Here is a 20,027-nt window from a genome sequence, read left to right as displayed (position 1 = left end):
CATATTTATTTAGTTAGAAGAAACAAAAATCCACTCAATGATCTTTAAACTTTGTACATATTAAGTAAGGTAAATAATAAATGCAACTCCCATGCAAAAAAAGGCGAAACACTCAATTAAGTCAAAGACAATTTTATTGTCTTTAAATAATTTTTCCAAATTCCTTACAATTTAACTGGGATTTTGTCTCTAAACTGGTACTGTCCCCGTTTTACTAAGACATCTGGCAAGCCAACCTAAGACCAATCGTTAATTGAGTAGTAATATCTTGATTGTGTCTCTTGTTTGTCAGGTGAAGCGGCAAGCTGTAGCTGAATTGCAAAGGGCGGCAGCTGCGGAGAGAGCTCGGCTGGAGAGGCTTCTCCGACTCCCGACAGCCCGGAGGGCCACCAGCCAGTCGCCTCCCCCCCCAGAACACCACAATGTAAGACATCTTAACTTTTTGTAAATTACATAATACACGAGAAGTATGAACTCAGTAAAAATGCCTTAATTTTCGAGGTATTTTTACTTTAATGAATTTTCCGAAAATCGGCGGGTATGTATGAGGAGATGCATGAACGTGGAAGAGGCGAAGAATGTTTGCAAGGACAGAGTGGCGTGGCGTTCTATTCTCTCTGCCTACCCCTGCGGGGAAGCGGCGTGATTGTTAGTCAGTCAGTTTTTTTAATGCCACTTTCTCAAAATTTCATATTTTAGGCTTCTAATTTTTATTTCACAGTAAAACACAAAAAATAATTGATTTAGCGTTAACACTTTTCACTTTACCAAAACAAAGTAATTCTTTACATCGGAATTCGTAATAAATGAAATAATTATGAAATCAGCTCATTTTGTATTAAAAAGGCAATACCTTTTTTTCTAAAGTAAAATATAGTAAATGTTAATACTGTTTTTAAAATGACATAAATTGAACAAACTTTTAAAATGGCTTGCCAGGTTAGCGTCATATTTTTTTTTCAGGATAAAGAGTCAAGGTCACCTAAAGATTTATCTTATAATCATGGAACAGGCATTAATATTTTTTTTCCGCCAAGGCAAGCCAGTATTGGTAATATCTTGGACTGTGATCAACAGAATACTTATTCAGTATTATGAAACAAAAATTAAAATCCTAAAATATGAAAAATTTAAAAAGTGGCACTCAAAAAACTGATCTAAGGCGTAGATTTTCGGGAAATTCATTAAAGTGGAAATATCTGGAAAACCAAGGCACTTTTACTGAGGTCATCTTTTTATTTTTTGGTGAGTCATAAGCTGGCCTGACACCCCTTAAAAGGAATATGTAGGATTATGGGACACCCTGTATATATGTATATAGGTATAGTGTAAGGGTATATACAAGTTCCAAAAGTTTGAGTAGTGTGGTTATCAATCATGGGTAGAATGGTGAATGTTACACGTATGTAAAGTGATCATTTTAAGTAACTTTTTAATTTTTAATGAATTTTAGACTTGCTGGAACTGCGGTCGAAAAGCTCAGGAGACGTGCAGTGGCTGCAATGTTGCACGATACTGCGGCGCATTCTGTCAACACAAGGATTGGGAAAACCATCATCAGGTATCATTATTTAATCACATTTATATGTGTGTTTATATATTTGCATTTTTGTATCTCAAAATAGATGAAGAGGAATATGGAAGTGTAAGTATTTACAGGGCTGTCATAGGTTGGTCGAGTGTTCACTTTATACATTTAAAGCATTTATCATTTTCTACCCATGATTGACAACCACACTACTCAAATTTTTGAAACTCATACATATATTGTAAATCTTACAACACTCATAATACCCAGACTTCCACATTATTCTATATCTATGTGTGATGAGATGTAAAAATAACTTTATTGATTGATTCAGCAGTCACTTAGTGACATTATCTATCCACTTTTAATCAAAGTTTTACTCGCTACCACTATTTCTTAAAAGCTATTGTGACAATAATTCAATGTTTTTTTTTATAAAAATGTTATTCTGGACAGGTATATGAAGCTATAATTTGTAAAAAATTAATGTTTTGAATATTGAAAGCATTAACTTTGTGTATCATATTGATATATTATTTTGAGAAATAAAAAGACTTTGTGTTTTGATCCACTTAGGTATGTGAGTGGATCAAAACACAAAGTCTTTTTATTTCTCAAAATAATATGTAAAAAATTAAAATTATTATGAACTAAATGCAAATTACAGATACCGATACAAACATTTTATTTTTATTACTTTGTATTTTCTAGGTATGTTGCGGAAGAGACCAAAAGCCCCCGACGTCTCTACTGACAGTCACATCCCCCCCGACACAGCAGCCGCCGCAGCCTCCTCTCAAACCCTCTCAACTCACTCGAGCATCGACGCCTGTCTCCAGCTCCACATCCAACGACAGACTGAACCTCACGACGGAGAGACTCACCCTCAACGCGGATCGAATCTCAGAAAACCGACTGTCACTCTCTTCCCTAAACAACGCCGAAAGACTGCTGTCGTCCAATCAAGAGAGGATGTCTCTGGGAGTTCCCGGCGTTCAGGGAGATAGACTTGGGATTCCCGTGCCGGTAGGAGCTGACAGAATCACCCTGGCTGCTTTGGGAGGCAGTCAGGGCCTGGTCAGCGGAGTCGGAGGCAAGAAATGACGCATTTCGAAGACCAGCGACGTTGTCAGCACAAACAGCGTGCAGAAAACGCACAGGAAAAGCAGGCGATAGCCTAAATATTGATTCCTTTATCTTATTTATTGTTTCGGCATTCGCTTTGTGGTAAGACATGATTGAATTATAAATAAAACTTTCCTCATTAATTGCTTCGGCAGTCACTTTGTGGTAAAATCTATCCATTTTGCATTCAAGTTTACTCGGTAATTACCACTTTTTCTTAAAATCTTTTGTAACACATCTTTCGATGCATTCCGCATATTTTCAAACACGGAAAAAAGCTAAAGTCATACGGTGTTTGAAAATGATGCGGAATGCATCAAAACACGCATCACAATAGATTTCAAGAAATAGTGGTATTTACCAAGAAACTTGAACTAAAAATATGAGTAAAATACATGTTTTTTACCACTTGAGTATCATATTGTTACGACTAGTTTTGGAAGCTACAGATGCTTCCATCTAAGGGTTTGGAATATAAACTGTTTGTATTCAAACCCGAAGATGGAAGCATCTGTAGTTTCCGAAACTAGTCAAAACAATATAATACTCAAGTTGTAAAAAAAAGTTTTTTATTTATAATTTGATTCATTCATACGAATTATAAATAAGGTGTAAATTTTTCAGTTACTTTTCCATTTTTAATTGTGTAATTTATTATATCACTTTAAACTAGACAAAAGTGACATGACCTAATAATAAATAAAGGTAAGATCATCATATAAATCAGTTTTAGCACTTCGAATACCAATCTGGGGTAGCAACAATCACTTTTTTTCACTATAGAACTAAAAATATCAGGTTATTATATTTAATTAAAGAGTTTACATAATTTAAAAGGTGCTCAGTTTAAAAAAGCAAAACAAAAGCAATAATAAAATCTAGAAAAACTTAACCTGATGTAAAAAAAATAAAACAAGCCTAACTTTAGAATCCGCCTCCGTAGTGTAATGCAGCTTGCTCGGATACCGTTCTGGAGGTCCTGGGTTCGATTCCCAGGGGGGTTTAATAAATATAAGTGATTTTTTCACTCTAATATTTATTCAATATTACACTGGACTGGTACCTGAAGTGGAGGGCTGATCACCTTTCCTTCATGTGTAATCGATCGAGATAACACTGCGTTTATATGAAGCAGTGCCCTATGCACCATTGGGGTGCGGTAAGGGATTTATTATTATTATTAACTTTAAAATAAGAAGATAAAATTTGGTTATTTATTGAAGAATTTCTAATAAATTCCATTAAATGCGCTAACCAATACACTATGGAGGCAACGTTAGCTAAGTTATTTAAATAAAAAAAATTAAAAAGTGCAATATTATATTTTAGTTTGTTAAATACATATATTTATTTTGTTAAAAATATTGAATAATATTATTAATTGGGCATCACAGTTTACTAAAAAAATCCCAGAGGTAAAATTGAGTCAAGGTCATATGAGTGGTTATTTAGGATATTTGAAATTTTTAATACACAATAAAAACACATCTTTGGCTGCAGTTGTGTTGTGTTAAAATTTTAAAATAAATGAATAAATAACTGTAGAATATTAATGATTTTCAACAAACAAATTACATTACTATTAATATAAATTTTGGAGTAGTTACATGTATCAAATTTGTCATCTTCTTCAAAGTTTGAATGGAAATTATTATCTAAATCAGTGTTTCGCAAACTTCTTCTATTCAAGGTACACTACCAAATTAAGAAATTTCAGAGGTGCATATTTACCATATTGTGATAACATATTTAACATATTATGTTTAATGCGAAATGTGAGCCTACTTAACTGAGCACAGGTGATCAAAATTTGGAGCAATTGTGTTATTTTCACAAAACTAGACTTTTTTCCGCGGCACACCAACTAATCACCACGGTACACCAGTGTGCCGCGGTACTCATTTTGCGGAACAATGATCCAAATGGTTTAAAACTTACTTACATATGTCGCTCACTCCTTTCAAGAACGTCACAAATCAAAAAACTCTATTTTTCAGGAGAATGTTTTTAAAGTTTAAAAATATAATACAATGTATTAAAAATAAATATCAAGCCACTTATTGCACTTTTTATTGTGCAATAGATCTTTTTAGGTTAAACCTGAAGATTTTTTCTCCATTTGAAAAATATTTAATATATTCAAAAAATAATTAAATAATACCTTTTCTTCAAAATGCAAAAACAACACTTTCTACCCTGTAGTGGGTAAATATTAAGTTTAAAATATGCCTCTTTTGCTGGGATATAGTACATTTTCTGAGCATTCCGAAAACACGCACAACTGAAAATTGACGATTTTTGATTTATGACATTCTTGAACGGAGTGAGCGATATGTGTCACCTACTTTCAAAATCCGCCAGATCCATGTAAGTCGATTTTACAAATTATGCAAAATTCTCCGGGTAACATTTATGTTTCAAAGATTTGTGTATCTTTAGATAAAATATTATGAAATAGAGAAATTACCCATTTTTTATGAAAATTATTCAGTATTTAAAAAAAAAACACAAGACACAAACCGATAAGGACATCATCTTAATTTTTGACCTATCCCCGCTCTCTGATTGGCCGATATGGGTCAGAAGGCAAGTTCCATGATATAGCGGAATTTGAAATACAACGCTGGTTTTAAGTATTTTTTAGCAGGATTTTCAAGTATATAATTATTTTAAACAATAAAACCCACAATTGGCGTTCCGATAGAGTATATATTTTTTAATTTTATAAAATTTACCATATTATGATAACATATTTAACATATTATGTTTAATGTGAAATATGAGCCTACTTAACTGAGCACAGGCAATCAAAATTTGGAGCAATTGTGTTATTTTCACAAAGTTAGACTTTTTTTCGTGGTACACCAACGAATCTGGTGGATTTTTAAAGTAGGCGACACATATCTGTAATATAATTTTAAAAAATCTATGGTACTTGACAAAATAAGTCCATGAAAGATGTCATAATTGCGCTGCATTGTGTAAGTGTTCCAACTGATTAAAAACCCCGTGGTTGATCTTAAGACGGGATTACTAAAACTGACGTATTCAATTAAATTATTGCTAAAAAAATTCATGAAATTGATCTCGTATTTAAATAATTAAGTCCCATTCTTCGTTTACTAATGCTACGTGTTTTCTATAAATATTGTGATACACAATAAAATGTTTAATATATTCTATTAACTGCTGTAAAAATACTTCATTAAAGGTATGTTCATATATATAAATATTAATTTAAATAAAACATGATCATTCTAATATTTTTAAAAATTGTTTCAGTTGGTTCTATTCTGTTATCGTGTTATATTTGGGATTTGTGCAAAATATATTATTAAAAAATGTGTATCATAAGGCAATAAATATAATTAAAAGGTTATAGAAATAAGTTGTAATTTTTTTCTTAATATGGCAATTTTGTAAATTGAGTTTGTATTTAAGAGTTAATTTACTTATTTTTCTTATCTCTACCCGCACCCAATGGTGTCTAGAGCACTGTATGATATAGGTTTATCTTCATCTTTAATTACATGAAAGCGATGTGATTACTCTTGCACTTCAGGGTGATATGTATTAAACAAATAATAGCGTGAAAGATCACTTATGTTTCTCTTGGCCACTCTGGGAGTTGAACTCCAGACCAGTATGGAAGCTAAACACGCTAATCAACTACACTATGAAGACTATATAAGGATATACTATCTTTTTCGATACATTTTCTAATGATTTGGCATTAACTTTGTAAAATAACATGATTCATATAAAGATAAAACAGTTCCATAAGACCATTTTTAAGCTTATTGATGCAAACACGACTAGTTTGAAAAACATCTGTAGTTCTTTAAACTGGCCATATTCACATTAAAAAACTCAAAGGTCGTCTTATACAAGTGTTTTATAACTCATTCTAGAATGCTGGCGTTTTAAATCATTAACATAACCATCTTTGACATACTGTGTTTTGTTTGCATAGCTGTCATTTTACAAAAGAAAGATAAATTTTGCTGTACTCATAATTATGTAATTCATCAAAATGATGAGTGGATTAAGATATTATTAAACCATATCCGCTCCCTATATGGAGCATGTAGAGTCCACAAACTGTCTCCAGGCTTTTCTGTCGGCCGCCAGCTCCCTTGCATCCTCCCAAGTCAGGTAGGCGTCCCGAAGTTCTGACAAGAACTGCTGGCAAATTGTCAGCAGTGGTCGTCCTGGGCAGCGCGAACCTGATGCCTTGTAAAAGAGGCAAGCTTGATGGCGGCTCTTGGGAGCATGCGGAGTACATGGCCAACCAAACGAAAGAATCACCTTCTCTTGACGACAGTTGTGACCAAGATTTGCTGCTTCCTACGCCTTATCTCTTTATTCCTTACAAAGTCAAACCACCGCACGCCTAAAATTCTTCGCAGACACCTGTCCTCAAAGCTAAGTACACGGCTGTTCTGGGCCCTTGTAAGTTGCCATGTTTCACAGCCGTATAAGAGAATAGGAGCAATGCAGGCATTGTATAGGCTGCATTTAATCTTCACCGAGTATAGATCCGATCTCCAGACAGCCTTCATACTGTTAAATACAGATGCTGTGAGTCCTAATCGCACTCCCAGTTCCTTTTGAATGCTGCCATTTTCAGTTATGATTAAGATATAAAAATTTAATACCTAAAATTAAGTCAAGCTCTTTGCCAATATAGTGTGAGAAAACAAATTGTCTCTTTATATGTTGGATCGAGTAGGTGTGATGTGCAAGTTTAATATTGGACATATAGCATAACTCGGTTGTAAATAAAAGTACACTTTTAAAAATTGCAATATTGACCAAAAATGTTATAGTTTGTTAATTGATATTATTTAATTTGTTAGTTAATAAGTTATTTGTGTATAACATTATTATAAAGTCTCTTCTCTTGTGTATAACGTAGAATGTGTATTGTAAAATAATTTATATATAGGATGTAAATTAAGCACAAATCAAATCCAGTCAATGTCTTTTTAATATTATGTATTTAAGATGGCTATATCGCTCACTCCTTTCAAGAATGTCATAAATCAAAAAACTTGATTTTTCAGGAGAACATTTTTAATGTTTAAAAATATAATAAAATAAATATCAAGCCACTTATTGAACTTTTTACTGTGCAACGGATCTTTTTAGGTATAACCTGAAGGTTTTTTCTCCATTTGAAAAATAAGTAGTAAATTTAAAAAAATAAATTAAACAAAACCCTTTCTTTAAAATGCAAAAACAACACTTTCTGCCCTGTAGAGGGTAAATATTAAGTTAAAAATATGCCTCTTTTGCTGGGATACAGTACATTTTCTAAGCATTCCAAAAACACGCACAACTGAAAATTGACGATTTTTGATTTATGACGTTCTTGAAAGGAGTGAGTGATATGTCAAAAACAGTTTCATAAAAAATAATTTATATTTACTATATGAATTCATACTTCCAAAGGTTTATTTATTTTTCATATTATTTTTTTAACATCTCATCAAAGATGAAGTTTAAGTGATCACTTTGCACACGTGTAACATTCACCAATTCTACCTATTATTGACAACCACACTACTCAAATTCTCGGAAGTACTATATATATGAACCAATATTGAAACATTGTTCTTGAATCACTAGAACTTTACTAGAGACATCTATTGGTGAGATGAAAATAAGTTTTTTTACTGAGCAGGGTCATCAGACCCCTAAATGCCCAGACTTCCATATTCTGCTTCATCTTTGATGTCAAAAAATAATATGAAAAATAACTCCTATAATTGTAGATAATCCAGATTTGTGAACAAGTATTTGGACACACTCAAAATGTTGTAAAGTATATTTATTTGTATTCTGCTTACAACTAGTATTATTTAGAGTAACATTCCCTTCCAAGATGATGGGTTTGCAAATGAAGGAAAATAGAAAAATAACACATTATGTGACCAATTCAAAATTAAAAATCTTCACTTGGGAGAAACCCTGTCTGTCCTGGGCAGCACGAAACAGCCTCCACACCTCTCATCCCGGCCCACTCTGGAACATTCCGAAGCCAGGAAAGCTGACTTCTTCCAACCCCTCTGCGAACCTCAATCTTTCCTTTTATGACCAGTTGTAGGATGGCATAGTTTTCACCACATCAAATACTGATATAAGATTAAATTCTTCTTAACCACTCAACAGTCGAATTTTGGTGAGAAAATTCATTCATTCATTCATTCGAACCCTAATCTGTAACCCAATGGTGCATAGGGCACTGCATCATATAACTGCAGTTTTATCTTGATCGTTAACACACGAAGGAAAGGTGATCAGCCCTTCGCTTCAGGTACCAGTCCAGGGTAATATGGAATAAATATTAGAGTGAAAAAATCACTTTCATTTATTTACCCGGGACCTCTAGAACAGTAGCCGAGCGCACTGACCATTACACTATGAATTCCCAGATTTGTGAATGATTTGGGCACACTCAAAATATTGTGGATAATTTAATATCCAAACGGTTTGTAACTTCTTACATATCTGTTATGTATTATAATAAATAAATAAAAAAATATGATTCTCGAGAAAATCAGTGTTTTAAATTATAAATAAAAGATGTCATAATTGTATAAATGTCAAAACTTGAAATACAGTTACCTAATAAATATTAAAATAATGATTTTTAAAAAAGATATATCAATATATCGAATATATTATATCCGAATTATCCATTTTTTCAAAGCTCTTTGTCTTTCTTTAACCCTAGATTACTAAACCATCCTACGAGTGACATTGTTATTATGTAAAAAATATGACAAATAAAACGGGAATAAATAAGATAATCAAAAATTTTCATTATTTTAGGAGTAAAATGGTAACATTCTTTGGGTTAAAGAGATCATGTAATAATGAAAATAATTAATGGTTTATGGGAAAGTACTGTGAAGCAGGGTGCGATGCAAACATTGTTTTTTCCTGGAATCATCATTTTGCCGTCATAATTTTTACAATAGTTAAGTATTCTAGGGTTAATGAAAGAGTTTAATATTTATTATCTTTTGAATTCACTATTATCAAAATATAAATGTATATGCATAATATATTAATTAAAATAAGTGATTCCTAATATATCGTGAAACATGTAAATAAATTAAAAGTACAAATTGTGTTTTATTAATAAACCCTGTGATAAAGTGAGGACGGGAATTATCTAATGTACAGGTGGAGACTGACCGGAGCATTTTGTCGTAACGTAACACGTTACGATGCGAGCATTCAGGCAGTCAGTACAGCGAGCCGAGTGTTCCATCCATAGTTTCGGATGCTCGCTGATGCTCGCCGCGAGCGATGTTACGACGTTATGTTACGACGAAATGCTCCGGTCAGTCTCCACCTTTAGAGTGGAACCGACTGTGTGACTTTGACGATTTATTTATGTAAGGAATGTGGGTATGTTGCTGACACAGTGGTGCTTATAACATCCCGCAATCATTTGAATACCCACGTACAATAGTCTGGCAAGCGTCATTCTAGATTAGTCTCTCCTTAAAAGCAGTCACTCGCTTAGCTCTAAAGCTCCTAGTAACTTAAATATAGAATAAACCAAAGAACTAGCAATCTTTTACCGAGAATCTTCCAGCACCCTTACCGCACAACGATTTACAAGAGACTGGCTGTGTCGGGTTGTGGTCCCGTGGTTAGTGCTGCGGACTCCGGGTCTGTGGGTTCGAACCTTCTCTATTCTATGATACATGTTTTTAACACACTGTTTACAGCCTGCACATATTTGTGCATTACAGAAACCTAATGTTGCGACAGTATACGCATTTTGGTGCATTTCGGTCACCTTCAACTTCATATATAGAAAACACACAACTTCTATACTTAGTTCTGAGCATTTTTAATTTGTTGCCGTAAAGGTAAGAAGGCAAACAAAAATATGAATCAAAGGCAAAATAAAGGAATGTGTAAATGATCAAGAGTTAATACTATGAAAATGATAAAAAAAGTTATTATTTGAAAAAAAAATCTTTCTTAATTTGTATGTGTGTTAAAATAATAATAATAAAACCCTTATCCGCACCCCAATGGTGCATAGGGCACTGCGTCATATAAACGCAGTGTTATCTTGATCGTTTACACATGAAGGAAAGGTGATCAGCCCTCCGCTTCAAGTACCAGTCCAGGGTAATATTGAATAAATATTACAGTGAAAAAATCACTCATATTTATTCTTACCCCCCCTGGGAATCGAACCCGGGTCCTCCAGAACGGTAGCCGAGCGTGCTGACCATTACACTACGGAGGCGGACAAACGGTATGTTAAAATAGATAATAAAAAACGTATGTAAAAAGAACTCCACCGACAAGCCAAATAAGGTAGCTTGATGGGTCTCTGCAAAAAAATAACATGTTAATTATGTCCTATAAATTTATAAAACAATGTTATATATAGTAGTGATACAGGAGAAAGTGACCAAGTACATTTTTTATAAAATCGCGATCATTGACTATTTGATATCTTACAAGCTTAATATTGCCCTGAAAAAATCCCAAAGGGTTTTAAACTTGGAAGTATAATATATTGACTTGTTAAAAATGACTGACTGCATTGGTATTTAATTTCTTGCCAAGCAAAAGTGACTTAAATGGCCCTCCTGAACATTTTACATTTTGTTAGTTGGTCACATTCTTCTGTACGACTACGATATGTATATATTTAACTAATATATATATATTTTTTAAGTAAATAGAGGCATTTGGTCTTTAGAAATTAACATATATTCAATAAAAAATACATACATCATTTTACAGCAAATGTCACACATTTAATTGTACTAAATAGACACATCATTTCTTATTATTTTGAGAAATAAAAAGACTTTGTTTTTTAATCCACTCACATTTTTACTAACAACCAACTAGTTTCGGCAACAACCTGTTGCCCTCTTCAACAAACAGTCATAAATTAAACCCTGAAGAGGGCAACAGGCTGTTGCCGAAACTAGTTGGTTGTTAATAAAAATGTGAGTGGATCAAAAAACAAAGTCTTTTTATTTCTCAAAATAATATATCAATATGATCCACAAAGTTAATGCTTTCAATATTCAAAACATCATTTCTTCTCTAGGATATCCTTAAAAACAGATTTAGCCTTCTCCTCCTTGTCGAGTGAGGACTTCCACGTGTTGAAGGACTTCTTGTACAGTTCCACCTTGAGCTTGTTGGCGATGACCTGTCCAAACAGGGTCGAGTTGAGGATCTGGCTCTTGTCCGCCAGCTCTTCCATTATCTTGACCCGCTGCTCCAGGCTGGAGGTCTGGAATATCTTCTCCAGAGCCCTGGAACCGTTCTTTGAGATTGCCAGCTCTTGGAATGTACCCTGGAAAAAAGTTAATAATGCATTTTTCCGAGTTGCCATGCAATGTCTACGCAATGCGGTCAAATTGATTGCTAACCGCATTTTGATTTTAAATTTTTTTTATTGGAATAACCCGCAAAGCCCCTACTGAGGCTTGTCTGCAGGTTAGATAGTAAGGATAGGAGAAGGTAAATGTGAAAAAGACATAACTAACCCATACCAATTGAAAACAAATCTTTCTTTAATTTATTTTGCAATTGGCGGGAATCGCCCAGACTCCCCCACATTGCACTGTACGGCCAACCCCAAGGCCAGAAGCCTACACCAAGAAGATCAAGAAGAAGAAAAGTAATATTAAAAAGTAATCATAAATTTTTTTTATAATAATAATAAAACCCTTATCTGCACCCCAATGGTGCATAGGGCACTGCGTCATATAAACGCAGTGTTTTTCTTGATCGTTTACACATGAAGGAAAGGTGATCAGCCCTCAGCTTCAGATACCAGTCCAGGGTAATATTGAATAAATATGACAGTGAAAAAATCACTTATATTTATTTTACATCCCTTGGGAATCGAACCCGGGACCTCCAGAACGGTAGCCGAGCGTGCTAACCTATGAAGTAGTGGATAGTAAAAGGATAATAGCAGCAACCACTAGGGCATTCCGGGCTGCATACTCGCACCCTTACAAGCTTGCGCAAATTACAGGTAACACATACCTTGAGCTTTCTGACCATCACCTCCCGCGACTTGGCCCCGACAAACTGGCCGAGGAAGAAGCCGTCGGCCACGTGGCTGCCCTTGGCGTCGCAGAGCAACACCAGCAGCTCGCGCGGGCCCATGGCCAGGAGGCTGTCGATGACCCGCTTGGGCCGCTGGAAGCCCAGCATGCTCTGCAGCACCACCGAGCCGTGCACGTTCACGAAGTACGGCTCCGAGCTCTTGGACACGTCCACCCGGTGCAGGGGCAGAAGCCGGGCGCAGAGTACGGCAAAGTGCTTGTGGTTTGCGGGATCGGAGCACCCTAGAGCTTGCTCCATTGACTGAAAAAATTAATCATTTTGGTACACACATTTAACCAATAATAATAATAATAATAATACCCTTATCCGCACCCCAATGGTGCATAGGGCACTGTGTCATATAAACGCAGTGTTATCTTGATCGTTTACACATGAAGGAAGGGTGATCAGCCCTCCACTTCAGGTACCAGTCCATGGTAATATTGAATAAATATTACAGTGAAAAAAAATCACTTATATTTATTTTACCCCCCTTGGGAATCGAACCCGGGACCTCCAGAACGGTAGCCGAGCGTGCTGACCATTACACTACGGAGGCGGCAACCAATAACCAATACCAATAACATTTCATTAATTCATTTAAACCCTTATCCGCACCCTATGGTGCATAGGACACTGCATCATATAAACGAAGTGTTATCTTGATCATTAACAAATGAAGGAAAGGTGATCAGCCCTCCGCTTCAGATACCAGTCCAGGGTTATATTGAATGAATATTACAGTGAAAAAATCACTAATATTTATTTGACCCCCCCCCTGGGAATCGAACCCGGGACCTCCAGTATGGTAGCCGAGCGTGCTGACCATTACACTACGGAGGCGGACCAATAACTAGTTAATTATTTATTTATTTATCGATTTAGCGTTTCATTTTTAGAACTCCATTTTAATATATGTATATTGTTAAATCAAACACAGTAGACTTATCTGTGTTTGATTTTACAATAAATACATAGTTAGTTATTGGTTAGATGTGTGTATGGCATGATTCAATACAATTCAATTTATTCATAAAATTAATATATCCATTGCAAACAAACATTTAAGGCGTATGTATACATTAAAAACAGAAATTAAAAAGTAAGCAAGAAGACTCTTGTTAACTCTATCCACGCGGCTCGCATAACCGTATGTGTTTTTACAAAACATTCCCCACACGCGGCTGACATAACCGTTTGTGTTATCACTTAGGTCCAAGTTTCGTACCTCAGTTCAACTTGGAGGGATTTTTTCATGGTGTGGGGCTTTGGATAAAATAATACGTCAATCCTTGGCCTTATGACATCTGTTGAAATATTTGACTAATAATTTGTAACATCGCAAGGATAAATAAAATAACAGATCCCTGAGTTTTCTTGCGGTCGGTAATTAGTCCGCGCCATAATCATGCCCTATATCTGTCTCACTCTCGACGCTACGCATTGCCAGTGGGTAAGAGTGACACACGATGCGTGCTTTGATTTATTTATGTTCCGATCTTATTTGTTTATATTACGATATATTTCAAGAATAATGTGACACAAGTGTATTATAGAGTACCAAAAAGGCACAATGAATCCCATTGAACGTTTTTGTTTAGGAAAATAAATCGTTTCTTAACTAAATACATGATAAAAGAAATCATTTTAAAAACGGCTAAATACCGCCGCGTACGGGCTTCTCAGGAACAAAGTTGACGCGGTTAAAAGGTTAAAGATGTAGAAGAATCCCGAATGATCATGACCATAGCATATTAACCAGCATGACATAGCAGAAAAGATGGAACGCCACACCACTCTGTTTATGCAAACATTCTTCGTCTCTGAGCACCCTAGAGCACACTCCATTGACTGAAAAAAATCACCATTTTGGTACACACATCTGAGCACTGACTACCTAACTAACCATCGTGCCATTTCATTGCAGGGTAGACAGAAAGTACAGAACGCGACACAACTCTATCTTTGCAAACATTCTTCGCCTCTGAGTACCCTAGAGCTAGCTCTATTGACTGAAAAATTAATCATATTATTTTTGACATCTCATCAAAGATGAAGAAAAATATGGAAGTCTGGGCATTTACGTTTAGACATCTATTTTCTGGCGTTTCTCATGTGCGTGATTATAATCCAAGGTTTGGACCTCACATACTAATATAAGAGTTTCTGCTTAGTAAAAAAGCTTCTTTACATCTCACCAATAGATGTCTCTAGTGAAGTTCTAGTGATTCAAGAACAAGGTTTCCAAATTGGTTCATATATATAGAACTTCCAAGAATTTGAGTGATGTGGTTGTCAATAATGGGTAGAATTAGTGAATGTTACACGTGTGTAAAGTGATCACTTAAAACAGCCTATGACGGTCATCAGCCCCGTAAATGCCCAGACTTCCATATTTTTCTTCATCTTTGATGAGATGTCAAAAATAATATGAAAATAACTCCCGTAATTGGAGAAAATCCAGATTTTGTGAACAAGTATTTGGACACACTCAAAATGTTGTAGAAAAATTAATCATTTTGGTACACACATCTAACCAATATGTAACTAACTAACTAACCATCATGCCATGGCGGAAAAAATGGAACGTCACACCACTCTATCTTTGCAAGCATTCTCCGCCTCTGAGCATCCTAGAGCTGGCTCCATTAACTGCTATGCCCATTGAGATGTGCCAAAATGCAGCCGAAAATGAAAATAAATCACCTTCATCAATATGTATCGCTGCTGGGGGCCATCATTTTTCTCATGTCATCTTCGAGGCTTGATGCGTAAAACGGCATAATGTACCAAATAAAATAAAGTAAACGTCATTTCTGTAAATTGCGCCGTTATTTTTGATGGCCTATCTTACCATGTAAAATAAATAAATAAAATAACCAGAACAAAAAGTATTTACCTGTATGAATTTGACTTGTTTGCTCTGCAATCTTAGACAAGCTTTAACAATGGCAACCAGCACCCCGGTGTTGCCACTGACAAGTATTTTATCAAATTTATCAGCCAGTTCGTCAAACATTGGCTCAAACTGAAAAAAGACATAACACGAATAATCGTTTGTTCCTATACTAAGAGATGGGTGCTATATCAGTCAGCCGAATTTTGTTTATAACTACATAGTATATGTAGTTAGAATATTAAAATAGAAATATAAGAAGTATACTGACTGTATATGCCAATATTGATAGTTAAATAATAAAAAAAAACCCATCGAGAAATATAGGCTGGTATTCGCATGTTTTATTGACCTCACTAAAGGTGGAGACTGACCGGAGCATTTCGTCGTAACGTAACGTCATAACATTGCTCGCGGCGAGCATCCGAAACTATGGATGGAGCGCTCGGCTCGGTGTACTGACTGCCTGAATGCTCGCATCATAACATGTTACGTTACGACGAAATGCTCCGGTCAGTCTCCACCTTAAGACGTTCGACCAAGCCAGACTTAACACATTGACTGCCACGTAAGCCACCAGTGGCTGACAAGGCATTTAAATTGTCTCGTCAGCCACCGGAACATAAACAAAGTTAATATAAGGTACAAAGTAAGCCTTTGGTGGTAAATTTTTTTAAATCAAATTCGGCTTCAGACATACGTAGCCAAAATTGTAATAATAACCAAAAGAACAGAACACATTTTCTAGGATTAATCCAAAAGTGGGTACCTACCTCTTCCTTCACAGTACAGTTGTCAAAAAGTCTTTGGACTGTAAAATTGAGTCCAGGCATCCCTGCGAGTATCGCCAGGCGGTTTATAAAACACTTTGCGTAAATCTGCGTGTAGAGCTTCGATCTGGCGACATGCAACATGGCTTCCAGCAGCCTCACCGCGGGATCGGAATCAAACACGGGCGGGAGATTCAACGGCTGCATAACGCGTGCTTCAGATTCATCATCTATATCCTTTACGTCCTTTTTATCGTCGCTTTGCGAGTCTGTCCACGATTCTGGGGCAAAGCTTTCATCGAGAAGTTTCTTGATGACAATGCGGAAGAGTTTTTTGCTGGAATTTTTCAAGGCAAACACCAGGATTTGTAATAAACCTGACGTAAGTGTTTCGTACGGCATATCTTTGAACTGGGGCCATTGCGACAATCGATTAGCGTGTTCCTTCATAATCTCTTTGAATTCGTCAGGAACCTGCCTGTAAACTAGTGGCATCGAATGCTTATTGACATTTTTGTTATTATTCTGTTCAGGGTCTTTGTTACCGAAGAGGTTTTGTTTTGGTTTCTCGCAGGGAGCTGATACAACGCCTCCCAAACATTTGATCGACGTTCTCAGCATTCTATTGGCGGAAGGATCCCAGACAAAATCTTCTAAATTATTCAATAAATACTTGGCGACTTTTATTGTGAAAGCGTGGCATTTTTCCACGTGGTCCGCCGGGTAGGTAGCAACTTTCGTATGTTCATCTTCTGTGGCCGATGTCTCTTGTTTGACTTTTTTCGCCGGAGGTTCGTTTGACTCGGTTTCTTCTTCGATATCGACTGCTTCTGTCTGCAGATGCAGTGTGGCTCTGTTACAGCAGACTGTGAGGAGTTGTTCCAGGACAAAACTGGAGAAATTATCGGTGCTTAGGATTCGTATCTGGTCTGAGAATGCTGTGATGTATCGTTCCAGGGCTTCCGGTGACGAATAAGGGAGAAGTTGCTCTATGATTCTGCAGCCAAGTTGATTACACGAGAATGTAACTTCTTCATCGTTGGTCCTCTCCAGAACATTGTTGACAAAGCTTTCTGAAATTGTAAAACAAAACCCGTCCAGTTAATGGTCTTCTGTTTTATTTTATAATTATTTATTTGGCAGTCACCCAGTAAAAGGATGTTTCTGCCAGTGTCAAGTATATATTTTTATTTACAAACAACAAAAAAAATAATAACAATTAATACAAAATTTCATAGTTTAAATGCGTTTAGCTTTATCATTTTAGAAATTATGCCCGCAATTCTAGAATTAGGTTCAGAAAGAAGGGTGGGTACTTGGGTGGGGAGTTGGATTCCTGCCCGTGTTAAGCTATTTAGAAAGTTCTCCTTCCCTGTTGTGAGCGGACACTGAAGGAACGTATGGTTTGCATCCCCTATATCTTGTCCACATTCACAACATGGTGATGCAACGCACTTTATCTTATAATGGTTTTCTGTTATAAATACTGTCTGATAGACGGATTCTTCAGTTCTTTGGGCATGTTGCACGTGGCAATGAGAATAGCCTGGAACGACAGGTTGTGATCTGGATTGTAGCCTGGAGGGGAAGAGCGGGAGAGGATGATCCCCACACGATGGACCGATCAAGTTAACGTGGTTGGAGCTCTAGCGCAGTCAAGGAGTGGAGAAGAGTCATCGCTTCCACAAGGGTCACAACCCTCAGTAATGATTAATAAGACGAAGAAGAGATTTTAGACACATTTCAACTAATAATAATGATTTTGAATAATTTGTAAAGCGCCATTTTCGTAAAATACTACCTCAAGGGCGTTTCACTGTGATTTAATCGGTGAAAAGGAGATAATGGAAATGATGTATTTTTAGTTCTGTTAAATTAGTTAATTATTTGTAGTAAAAAGAACCCACTCACTCCCCAGAGAAAGTCAGACATCGATTATTATACAGTAATTATAAATTTACAGTAAAATCGGGACACAATTTTAATAATTTTTCACAATTTTTGCTGGTCAATTCCTAAAACTTTACTGGCAAGTGTGGGTCCAATAGAAAGCCTAGAGCTTCTATATTGGATCCGGGAATAATGAAACTATTAATGTATCTTATTCATCTTCAAACCCTTCACACCCCAATGGTGCATAGGGCACTGCATGGTGCATGTGATATAAACACAGTGTTATCTTGATTGTTAACACATGAAGGAAATGTGATCAGCCCTCCGCTTCAGGTACCAGTCCAGGGTAAGATTGAATAAATATTAGAGTGAAAAAATCACTTTTATTTATTTCACCGAGAATCGAACCCGATCTCCAGAAAGGTAGCCGAGCGTGCTGACTAATACACTACGGAGGCGGACAAAATGTATACAGCATAAATAATAATGTTCTATAAATGTTTCTGTTGTATTTTTTTATTGATTTTCTGTTTATTTTTTCTCTATAATATCTACAGGTGCAAGATAAAGAATCGTCGATTCAAAACGGCAATGTTCAGGAAGCAAGTTAGTGATTTTATCAATCAAATTAATTATTGAACATAATATTTTTCATGTAAACAACTAAAGTTAAATTGAGGTGTTTTTTTAAATCATTTATCATAGTGCTCACCCTTTTCCTCATCTGAAGTAAAACCATTTTTCATCACTTCTAAGATTCCGACAAAATAGTGGTACATGTCCTCCGTAATTTTTGAGCCCCTTCCCCAGCACTCTTTTTTGGCATATTTTCTGGCATTTGAAAGCAGAGTTTTCTTCTTTTTCCATTTTCTTTTCGGCTGTGAATCTTTATTTTCGGATTCCATAACAAAAGCACGTGTCTTAAATGTCAAATAGATTGACAACTGCCAAGATGACAACTTAATGAAGAAAGATCTTTTAAAAAGTAGAAATTCGTTCTTTGTACTCGCTCCGTATTCAAGAACCGAGTAATATAAGTTATGAGTTTTCAAATAAGAAATGCATTTGTTTGGATAATTATGCTGCATTCCGTGTAAAAAATAAAATCACTCCATGTTTTTGTTGTTGTAAATTTCAAAAAGTTTTACTTTTCGAGCTTGACCTGCATTTTGGTCAGCGGAAGGGGGAGGAGGATTTTTTAATTTTTGTTGAGATTTAGAAAAGGAGAGATTTTTACCAGTTTTTATCTAGATATTTGAAGAGTTCAGGATTTTATATGGTGAATTGTATTTATTTAGAACTCATAAAATTCTTTGGTGGAGAAAGAGAAGAATCAGTGCTAAGATTTTTTTCAAATTTTCAGGACGCCAAATTTTTCGATTAATTATTTCAATTCAATTATTTTCTGCCGAGTAATGAATGGTCAGACATTTTTGTTAAGCAAGTTTTTTAGCACCCTTGTCAAATCTACGGATAAGTTTGTCGTTCATTATTATCATGTTATCAAAGTAACCAGTAACGAATGACGAAAAACTATTATTTAGTTACTAAAACGGATCATGATTCATTTTTAATTTTTTTTTTTATGTTGGCTAGTCTGTGTTATTTACGTAGAAGTGCATCAGAAAGGCAGCTGCTTTACCGACCAGATTATTGCCGACTGCGACTGCACTTTAATTCAGAGCACCGCCGCCAG

The 20,027-nt window shown here is 35.6% G+C and overlaps 2 protein-coding genes across 2 annotated transcripts in view; one reads left to right on the top strand and one right to left on the bottom strand.

Annotated features, from left to right (window-relative positions):
- nvy (CBFA2/RUNX1 partner transcriptional co-repressor nervy) overlaps window positions 1-11,313 on the top strand; it is a 157,738-nt gene extending 146,425 nt beyond the window's left edge. Inside the window, exons 9-12 of the mRNA XM_088265633.1 lie at window positions 293-424; window positions 1,454-1,561; window positions 2,240-3,086; window positions 3,171-11,313. Of these exons, the coding sequence (XP_088121759.1) occupies window positions 293-424; window positions 1,454-1,561; window positions 2,240-2,632 (633 nt within the window). The 3' untranslated portion in view covers window positions 2,633-3,086; window positions 3,171-11,313. The remainder of the gene's footprint in view (window positions 1-292; window positions 425-1,453; window positions 1,562-2,239; window positions 3,087-3,170) is intronic.
- A 71-nt stretch (window positions 11,314-11,384) lies between these two features.
- Window positions 11,385-19,274, bottom strand: LOC148306116 (nucleolar protein 9). The gene is made up of 5 exons (XM_088265599.1): window positions 19,044-19,274; window positions 16,442-17,511; window positions 15,672-15,800; window positions 12,710-13,033; window positions 11,385-12,008 (listed from the first exon to the last, which is right to left on the bottom strand). Exons 1-5 carry the CDS (start codon window positions 19,234-19,236, stop codon window positions 11,742-11,744), a joined length of 1,983 nt encoding a protein of 660 aa, XP_088121725.1. The 5' UTR covers window positions 19,237-19,274; the 3' UTR covers window positions 11,385-11,741.
- Window positions 19,275-20,027: the final 753 nt, after the last annotated feature.

Source organism: Brachycentrus maculatus, unplaced genomic scaffold (genome assembly GCF_059751285.1).
Source record: "Brachycentrus maculatus isolate JH-2025_06_01 unplaced genomic scaffold, ASM5975128v1 h1tg000253l, whole genome shotgun sequence".
Classification (NCBI taxonomy): domain Eukaryota; kingdom Metazoa; phylum Arthropoda; class Insecta; order Trichoptera; family Brachycentridae; genus Brachycentrus; species Brachycentrus maculatus.
This window is presented reverse-complemented; position numbering and strand designations above follow the sequence as displayed.